Source organism: Mastigoproctus giganteus, chromosome 10 (genome assembly GCF_048544385.1).
Source record: "Mastigoproctus giganteus isolate SK-2022 chromosome 10, ASM4854438v1, whole genome shotgun sequence".
In the NCBI taxonomy this organism is placed as follows: Eukaryota; Metazoa; Arthropoda; class Arachnida; order Uropygi; family Thelyphonidae; genus Mastigoproctus; species Mastigoproctus giganteus.
The window spans coordinates 121,026,777-121,037,626 of NC_143584.1; the positions used below are offsets into that span (position 1 = coordinate 121,026,777).

The 10,850-nt window shown below is 43.6% G+C and overlaps 1 protein-coding gene across 1 annotated transcript; it reads left to right on the top strand.

The window, feature by feature from the left end:
- The first annotated feature begins 1,940 nt into the window (after positions 1-1,940).
- Positions 1,941-3,083, top strand: LOC150079258 (uncharacterized). Its single transcript, XM_090383008.1, has one exon. The coding sequence runs from the start codon at positions 1,941-1,943 to the stop codon at positions 3,081-3,083; it is 1,143 nt and encodes a 380-aa protein (XP_090239134.1).
- Positions 3,084-10,850: the final 7,767 nt, after the last annotated feature.

Here is a 10,850-nt window from a genome sequence, read left to right on the forward strand (position 1 = left end):
GTGTTCTGGGGATAACTCGGGGATTTTCGAGGCGTTGACGTGCGGCTTCAGGTCATCACACTGGCCTGACGCTGTCGATCGGTGGCATTTTCAGTCCTCTTGAGGCGTAAAAAATTTCAACCCTGTTAAACCTCCGGTAGACCTTTCAGAAGAAATCAAATTACTCAGGAGCAACCGCAACCCCTTACAATTGCTTTATTATAGCTTTATTGGTCTTTGACCCCAACCATACAACCCTTAGACATGAGCTCAAGAGAAACATCCTCATCGTCGGCTGACGAGAATGCTGTAGCAGACGAATCAGACCAAGTTGGCCTCCAGCCTCCCAAAGTCAACAAGTCCAAGAAAAAGAAACAGAAAAGTAAGAGGAGAGCAAAAACCAGAACACCCCGGTCTCCTCAAACCATACTAGAATTTCTGAACAAAGTGTCTCTTGATGAATCTGACCCTGTGATCTCATCTAAATTTCAATTTAACACTTCAACGCCAGTAGCAGATCGCCTAGCCCCTGTCCCTCCTACTCTGGAACCTTCAGGCAAGCTCTCCCTACACTGGGAAATTACAGACCACTCTCTCTCTCCAACAGCTATAAGTGCTCCTGTCTCCCAGGCAGCTTTAGGGCCCTCTCCTAATCTAGCTGAGAGTCCTGGAACATTATCTGCAGCCAAACTATCAACTAATCTTCCTACCCCATCAGGGGCCCCTAAGACCTCCTCTGCCAAACAACCAGAGGGACCACGCAGAGCATTGGATCAGACTGAGGCAGAAGGCCTCCCCCAATCCAGAAAACTAGCCGTCACAGTAACTACACCTTATGCATACCCTACAACTCACAAACCTATAGATGAAGACTCTCCAACCCATCAAATAATATCTGCTTTACATAGGAATCTTGTGACCTTTCTTAATCAAGATAATAGTCGATTCACCAGACAAGCGGCAAGTTATGTTCAAGAACTCTGGGCTACCCTTGAATCTATTACCACAGCCCTCCTCATCGACAGCGAGAAACTAAAAACCACTAACGAGGAACTTAAGAAAAGAACCTCCATCCTTGAGAAAGTGCTGGACACTCTACCGAATCTTCCTACACCACAGTCTCAACAGCTTACTCCCACATATGCACAAGCACTGAGGATTCCAAACAACAAAGAGACAAACCCAAAGGCCCCGCAACCTAGAAAATAACCGCTGCTTCGAACACCAAACCTTGTGGTCCTCAGACCAGCAGAGACAGAAGGAACACAAACAAGTGAGGATTTTAAAACCACCATAATGAAAACACTGAAGGATGATTTAAAGACAACAAAGATAAAAGCAATTAGAAAGACGAGAAATGTAGGGGTAATAATAGAAACAGAGTCAAGGGAGGATATCAAGAATATCGTGGAAAACCCCAAGATAGCCACACTGGGTATCACTGCAGAGCCACCCAAGAGAAGAGGGCCATCAATCTTAATTTTCGATGTCAACAAAGATGTGACACCTGCCCAACTTGCGGAGGAAGTGGTAACTCGTAATCTACAAGGGATAAATAAAGACATGACAAATCTTGTGCAACCAAGATATTCAAAAAAGTCAAAGTCCGGAGAAAACAACTGGATAGTGGAACTGGCTCCTGCCGCTTGGCAGATTCTAAAACACCAGACAAGACTCTATATTGAGTGGGGTAGCCACAGGTTCAGGGAGTATGTGACCGTGCCTAAATGCTATAAATGCTGCAGGTATGGTCACACCTCCCATACATGCACTCAGATCACACCAACTTGCGGACACTGCGCTAGCAAAGGGCATGAATACAACAGCTGTCCAAACAAGGAGCAAGAACCGGTTTGTGTGAATTGTAAATCCTCAAAGCTCGAACATACCCATTCCATCAGGGATCCAAAATGTCCGACGTATAACAAGATAAAGAGTTTTATACCAAATGAGGACTGATTATGGCAATACAATTTAAAAAGTTCAATACAACCAAGCTGTTAATATTACAACAAAACGCACACCATGCCAAAGCAGTGCCTGAACAACTCAGAAAAATAGCGGACGAGGAAAATGCCGACATCCTCTTGTTGCAGGAACCCTACACCCACTCCAAAAAAGTAAGAGGCTATCCAATAGCATATAAAATCATACAGGCTGAGAATGAAACCCCAAAAGCGGCTATAGTGATCCGCAATCCAGCCATTACTGCCACCCGTATCACACAACTCTGCACAGGCTGGGCTGCTTGTGCCCATATAATATCACCCCTGGGATCCTTCTACGCGATTGCCTTATATTGTAGGCCGGGGGAAGAAATAACATTTGCCACGAGATACCTCCAGGTTGTGTTGGACACTCTTCCAGGCCAACGGATCTTGGTAGGGGCGGATGTAAACTGCCGCTCCCCGGCTTGGCACAGCCAAACACCAGACAGAAGGGGCTCCGGAAATGGGCAGCGTCTCGAGGAGTTCCTGGCAAATTCTCCCTTGACAGTCCTAAACAGGCCTCACCACCTTCCTACGTTTTGTAATACTCTGTGGGAGGCAACAATTGACGTCACCCTTGCCACTGGAAACCTTGCAGGACACATCACTGGCTGGACAGTCAAAGACTCCTGGACCACGTCTGACCACAGAGTGATTACCTTCCAAATCAACCGATCTCTATATAGAACACCAATAGCCAAACAGATGCTTAACCGCTCTGCAGTAAACAAAGTTGACTGGAGACTCTTTGGGGAACTGCTGACTCGAACCTTATGCCAACACCGCATTGAAGCGGATGGACAAGAAGACCCAGACGACATCCAGAGAAAAATTACCAAGACCATAATAGCGGCCAGTGAGGCTGCGATGAAGCGAAAATTGCCCACACCTGGTGCAGTCCCTTGGTGGACTCGGGACATTCAGAACCTCAGAAGAGAAGTCATAAAGGCAAGAAAACAGTTCCAAAGGGCAAGACGTACATGGCCGGAAGTGGAAGTAACTGCACTCAGACAAAGATACGCATCAGTGAGAAACAGATACACTGAGTTAATACGAAAAAGTAAGCAGAAGGCCTGGGAGCAATTAGTCAGCACGACTGGAAATGCCGACCCCTAGGGGGTGGTGTACAAAGTCACTACGAATAAACTCCCCAGGGGTGAGGTCATGACCTCGACCCGCACCCCGCAGGGAACATTGGCCACCACCTGGGAACAGTCTATCACCAACATCCTCGATGTGATTTTCCAAAAACCAGCACACCCGCAACTACCAGAACAACTGCAGATCTGCGATAGAAATGAAACATATCATATAATAAAATAAATATTCTGTTTATACTCCGGGACGACCAAACGGTCAGAGGAGTTCACAAGATAGACAGATTACAAGAAACAGCACCGTATTCAGTAGTCACGGGCTTGAACCCCGGTCACTCAAGGCACGTGTACTTATGCACCTGCGCGCCTGACCACTAGGCTACGGCGGCCTTAGATCAAATGGAACCACCTTTTGCCTTAGAAGAATTACAGCAGGCAGCGCAACAAATAAGGAATAAAAAATGCCCAGGCCCAGATCTTCTGGAGCCGGAGATTATTAAAAAAGTAGTAGACATCTCTCCGCAGACTTTACTAAACCTATTCAACACATGCCTGAAGACAGGAGTCTTTCCAGCCGACTGGAAAATGGCCAACGTCAAATTAATTCTAAAAAATCCAATGAAGCCACCAGAACAACCCGAATCATACCGGCCAATTTCCCTGCTCCCAGTTGCTAGTAAACTCCTTGAAAAGATGCTTCACAAGCGACTCCTGCACCACTATGAAGCTGCAGATCTCGTGATGCCCACACAGTTTGGGTTCAAACCCGGAACCTCAACAGTGGATGCTCTCAACAGCCTCCTAATTTTGGCTGCTGCCTGTGATAGGAAGTATTTCTTAGTTATTTCGGTCGATTTTGCTGGGGCATTCGACACCATCTGGTGGCCAAGCGTCCTAGCCAGACTGAGGAAGGCAAAAACACCCATCAACCTTTACAAAATAATGAAGTCATATTTATCCAATAGAAAAATACAAGTAGTGACTCCGTACAAGAAACTGACCAGGACTGTTTACAGGGGCTGCCCCCAGGGATCGGTACTGGGACCACTCCTCTGGAGTATGGTATTGGATGAGTTTCTGTCCTTCGACTTGGGGGGAAGTCCACTCACAGGCATTTGCAGATGACCTGATACTGACTGTTGCCGCAGACAATCGACTTCAATTGGAAACCCAGGCAAATCGAGCAATTCAAATTCTACAAGACTGGATGAAGGTCCATTTTCTTAAGATCTCACCGGGGAAAACCTACTCAATGCTACTAAAAGGAACATTAAATCTCTGTAGACCACCGCAAATTAAAGTAGAAAATACAACTATCAAACTACTCAGTGAGATGAAATATCTAGGAATCATACTGGACAAGAACCAATCTTTCAACCCACACTTGAAACATATCCGAGAGAAAATAAGGAGATATTCTGCCCTCGTCTCAAGAATAGCTAAAAGGGATTGGAGACTCAAGAGGCACACCTTGGGACTGTATTACAAAACAACATTTATACCAGCCATAACTTACGCGTCACCCATCTGGTTCCAGAAAGCAACTACTGCAGTTAACAGAAGGACACTCGATTCCATCCAACGGACAATACTCCTCTCTATTACACGGGCCTGCTGCACTGTGAGTACACATGCTCTGCAGGTTCTGGCGGGAGCACTCCCCCTTGACCTCGAGGTGGTGCGTTGTGCCATGGTGCAGCATCTCGCAAAAGGGCTTCCCTGCACCTTCCTGGGCCACTCCATTGACCCTACAGGAAACCTAAAAAGAGAGAAAACAAAACTCGCCACCCACCTACAGCAGGTCTGGCAGGATAGGTGGTCAGAATCCACAAAAGGGGAAATAACGAGGAAATTTCTGCCTGATGTCGGAAGATTATACCCAAAAGCACCATCATGGTTTCACCCTGGACTGTACACTACGTATCTTTTAACAGGTCATGGGGCCCTGAATGCCAAACTAAACAGTTTTAAATTAGTAAACGATCCCCGCTGTGTCTGTGGGGAAGTGGAGACATGGTCTCACATAATGTACAACTGTGAAAATTATGAGGATCTCCGCTGCCTCCTGATGACAAAGCTGACTTACTTCCCTCGCAACAGAGAATCAAACCTGTTGTACTCGCAAGAGGAGTATAAGGAGTTGACAAAATTCGCCCAGGGACTGTTCACCCGAAGGAGGACACTTATTGCTATCTACAGGGATCAAGAACAGGCACCACGACTAAACTAACCATCTTGGACTGATACAAGACCTTCCTTTGGGACTCTATAGATTTTTTTTTTTTTTTTTTTTTTAAGCCACGCTCCCTTGCGTGGCCCTTTGCCTCCACTCCCCGGGCGGGAGGTGACTTTTAGTCTCCTCCTCCCCTCGCCGCCCCTCTCTTCCCTCTGGTGGGGCATGGGCCTGCTCCACTGATTTGGGGGTCATATTCTCTATGGACCCCTTATTTCTGTCTTTCCCCCCAGCCTTCAGTCTCCCCACCCCTCTCTCTCTCTTTTAATTATAATTACTAGTGTCTGAACCATTGTTAAATTGCATGAGCCCTACACCCAAAAACTTAACATTTATTTGCATAAATAGTACTTCATTTTGGCTGACCCATAAATATAACGTGTTTTTTTTTTTTTAAGGTCCTTGACACTGAAATCTCAGGAAATTAGGTGGCAGGACCTGCCAGAGTAAATAACTATAATACTGGTGTACCTGGTCTGCCTCCACGAGGCAGAGTGTGGACAACGTTGGGTCTCATTAGGGGCCCAGCGGCTAAATGACCAGAGGAACAACGGTACACGACACTACACATGTACAAAATCCATACACTTTTAAACCTCTGGCATTGACAGTGTTCTGTTTCACACCCACAATGTATAGCACGCGGAGATGGGGGAAACCCCTGCTGCCGTTTGACACTAAACACACTCTACAATGAAAGCAACGCGGAGATGGGGGAAACCCCTGGTGCCGTTAGACATCAATACACTTTACACTTTACCCATCCCCTATTTCTCCTTACTCGGGTGGACAGCCTTCTCTATCTGTCCACTTTAGCTTGTTCCTCACATTCAGACCCCCTTCCTCTTGTTCCCCAGGCCTTCTCTTCTCTCTCTCTTTTTTTTTTTTTTAACTTGGTCTTCGTCCAGGACGCTCAGGCGACCCTGGCGGAGACCAGCCAGAGAATAAAGGGCAGCCTGGCTACCTCCTAGCGGTGTGTGCGGGCAACGTGACGTCCCACCAGGGGCCCCGCGGCCAAATGCCAGGACACCCAACAGAACCTAACGCAATATGTCATATGCAACAGACAACACTTTTCTGGCATTTACAGTAGTTCTGTATTTCTTCACAGCGTACATATGGCGCAGATGTGAGAAATCACAGGTGGCGCCTGGCCCTAACACTATGGACAGTCTTTCGACGGTCGCCTTCGGATGGTGTTGGCGGCTTTTCGTCATCACTGTCCTGGTCCTTCTCATGATCTTCCATAGCTCAATGTTCGTCCATTATTATTATTAAATCTTATTTCCAGAGGTTGGGGTTCTTAACGGCCATTTGGCAAGGAGGGTGAATATTCGATATGCATGCATGCATTCATTCATTCTTCAGGTGCTTCTGCCTTTCAAAGAGTCATCAGCTGATAAGTTTTCTTAGGTTTACTTTCTGTAAAATCTTTCGCAGTACTTAGCAGGACTTATCCCGTTGTGTATCTAATTTGTTGTTGAAAATTTCTAAGCTATTGGCTGGAAACTCCCCCCTCCCTCCCCCCCTATCTTTCTTTCTCAGAGAATTTAGATTCCTAAGGTTCAGCGGAAGCAGGCGACGAGAATCGGGATGAACTCTTCCCGACTTCTTTGGTCCCGAGATTACGGCTGATAGAATTGGACCGGTTATGAACCATGCTAAGGATATTTCTTGTAGCCATCAGATATCTCCAGTGAGTGGTCCCGAGATTTGCTTGGAAGATGGATCTGGAAATTGTGAGAGGGTTGCCCATCATTTTGTTCGTCCATTTTGGTATCCAATATTCTAATCCGAGGAATCTCGTTAGGTAGGAGGGCTCAAGCAGTGAATCAAATTTCAGAAGCATAAAGCGGTATTGGAGTAAGGCACTTCCGGATATACAGCCGACTCTCTCGATTTACCGGAATTGGATTAACCGGGACACTTCAAGACTCCAAATTTAAAAAAAAAAAAAAAAAAAAAAATCGATCAGAAATCATAAAATTCAAGTAATAACTAGAATACCCAACAGATGTCTTGCAAGTCGTAATTATGCAATAAGAGGTGGCGTTATAAGTCTTCATTGTGAAATTAATGTGCCTATTATCTTGCAACCCCGGCGGTAGCGCGTTTGCAAGATAATAGGCACAACCGCCGCTCAATAAAAAATGAGACCAAATGTTTAGTTTGTTTTAGTGCGTCGCGTCAGTCGACTGTTGTGTTCCGTCGCACCGCAAAAAGACAAATTTTCTTTCGTTATTTACGTCAGGGATGTCGAAATTTTTTTTATAGTAAATATATATATATATATATATATATTTTTTTTTTTGTTGTTTTGTTTAGAAATCGCGAAAATGATGGGTAAACGCAAAAGAGTTGCACTTTCAGTTAAACAAAGATTTGAAATTATTCAAAAGTTTGAAAACGGTGCATCCGTTAAATCTCTAATGAACCATTAGAATGTTGGTCACCAAAGCATACGCAACATCGTAAAAAATAAAGGGAAGCTATTAGATTTAAAATCGACATTGTAAAAAATAAAGAGAAGCATCGTATTGGACACACGAGTAGTACGTGGTAAGTTTTTTTTTTTTTTTTTTTTATCACGCCATATTTTGTTACGTAGGTTGCTGAACATTTTTCTATACAGCAAGTCCCCGACTTACGCAACTACGGGTTTACGTAAATTTGTTTTCACTCTTTTTTTTTTATTTATTTATTTTTTTAGGATTCTAACATTTAAAACAACACCAACAAAAAAAAAAAATAATAATAATAACGATGATGACAGCACGCACAAATTGCGCAAGTGAGATCGGAGTAACAAGCAAAAAAAATAGGGAAAAAAGAGAAGATTCTTACAATTATTATTATTTTTTTTCTTATATATATGACTGAAGATTTCAGTGAAGGGCACACACAATTCACCATAATAATATAAAAACCCGCATAATTCCAGCTATCGGTATTATCGCAAATGCAATACGATCGAGTTTACTACCGTTTACAATAGATTGCGCTAACAGAAACGTCCAATAAAACGGAAAGTGCAAATTGTTTTGTTTTTCGTTGACCTCTAGAAATGTGCTTCAGTAAAATGTGAGCTCGCGCGGGGTGATAATAGTTAGTGTTCGCCTTAACCCTGTGAAGTACTTTACAGAAAATTTAATTTTGACCATTATTATGGTGCCGACTAAGAGAATAAGTGACAGCGATACTAGTAAATCTACCGAGAAAAGGAAATCGATCGAGTTGGATCAGAAAATTAAACTAATAAGAATATATGAAAATGGTCAAACATTAACAAGTATCGCGCTGAATTCAGATTTGTCAATAATAATTTAGTAGCAATATGTTACTAGTCATTCCCGAGTTACGTAAAACTCGACGAAGTAAGAAGTCCTGAGTCTACTGACTCAGGACTTCTTACCTATGAGCAATGGATTGCGCACTTTCATCAGCTCCTGTCGTGTGGCGAACAATGTTGAAGAACTCTCATTTCTCATCGTATCGAAGTGAGGTTGGAATGTGAGGGATAGGTATGTACCGGACATTACCCTTTGCACTTGTTCGCTGCTTACAAAGATTTCAATATCGTTTTTAACTTTTATTTTTGTTATTGCAACGTGAGCTTATTATCTCTATCTTTATTGCATTCAGTGACTAGCAATGCCCATAACAGCGACAATGCTAAGGGTTTAACACAAAATTGACCAATACAGGAAAAATTCAAAAAACATATGTAAAAAAAAGGATAATTACATATAAATCATATATTAATACGGGAAATGAAAGAATTTTTTTTTTCTTTTTTCATGCTACACACAGCGTGATGAAAAAATGATGGCAGTCAGTCAGCTGAAGACGAAAGCTGTTCCCTCATGACGCGTCTTCTGTAAAGTGTGTTTAGGATCAAACGGCACCAGGGTTTTCCCCCATGATGCGTATTCTGTGCGATTTGTCCTCTAAGAACTTTTTTTGTAGTCCACATCCATCTCCTGGACGTTGTGGAGCATCTCCATGGGCAGGAATCTGTCGCCAATCCTGAGTCTCCACGCCACGGGCTGCAGAGAGGGGAAGGTTCTTAAGGGTTTCTGGGGGATCCTCCAATTGAAAATCTGCCAAAAACTTGGCGTATTGATTTCACCCACTATCATTTTAATTGGCACGAGCAAGCGGAGGGTGAATATCCGTTTGAAGACTTTTCTGTATTTTAGAAGTTTGGTCATTTCTGAAGTGTGTGTGAGGGGGACAGTTTATGCTTGTAGAGGACCCACCGAAGAAGCCAGTATACTCATGAGATGAAATGGTTTTTAGCGTGGTTTTTGTTGCCGACGCCCAGATTTTCGATCCGTAGGTGATGACTGGCTGCAGAAATCGGTATATGTATTTGAGCGTGTACTCGGGCTTTGTGACATGGAAGTGTTGATTCTAATGGAGATTCCATTTTAGCTCGATAGTTTAAAGATTCCCTTCAGGTCATTCTGACTAAAGCTTGTTGGTTTATAGCATGGGTCTGATGAGTGCCCATTGTACAAATGAGTACCTTTCAGATCGGTGATATCAAGAAGCAACATCTTCTAGAATATACTGGCGATAGTAATACGATTTGTCAGTCCCATGAAACCGACCTCCCCCTCTCTCTTTCTTTATCCTTTCTGAAAAGATGTTACAGTCCTTGTGCGAAATATCACAAACAAAGTGGTTTGGACAGTTCTCAAATTAATTCCCTGGGTCATACCTTAAGACTTCCCACATCACTCTCAGGTAGCGAGTAGTTACGGATTGCTGTCCTTTCACGCCATGTAGAAAAAGCTAGGGTTCGAATCCCGTCAAGGCGAGAGGAGTTCTTAATGGGCCTTCTTCGCAGCGTAGCCGAATTAGTCGGTCTCGGGCGAGAGTTTCACGCTTAATTCCTCTACAGACTCCAGGTTTTTCAACTAGTAAAATAGGCATACTGACCAGAATGGGCGCAATTTTGGCACAACTAAAGCTAAGAATCTGTAAGATCTGAAAATCTTACAAAAATAAAATATATTTTTTTGACTTCTGAAGTTAGTTTTCCTTTTTGGATTCTTGCCGTTGGGAGAAATGTTAATAGCGTCAGTTTCTATAAACAAGAATTATCCAGTAAGGATTGTAAAACTTAAAAGGTAGGAAGAACGAAAAACAGAAAAATTAGCTTTACATCCGTCAAAAACAGAAAACTGACAGAAAATACTATAGCAAGCCCAGCAGGTGGTACGGCGCAACAAGTTTATGAGGGGTCACGCACCGGAAACGCATACAGCAAAACGCACACACTAGTTTCTAAAAATAGACGCTATAGTAGCTAGTGTCACAATTTGTGGTTTTTCTGAAGTGCTATGGAGACAAGCTGTGATGACACAGAAGGAGTTGTTTTGATGCATTCGGCCTACATGAAAGAGCTCAACGGATGTCAACAGGTAGGAAATAAAAAAGGAGAGGGGTATTGTGAATCACGTGCCACAGGGCTGGCTGACCTGCCAACTAATGAAAGGATAAAAATGAAGATAGGAAGGAGGAGATTGGTAGAACACTGTGGAAAGG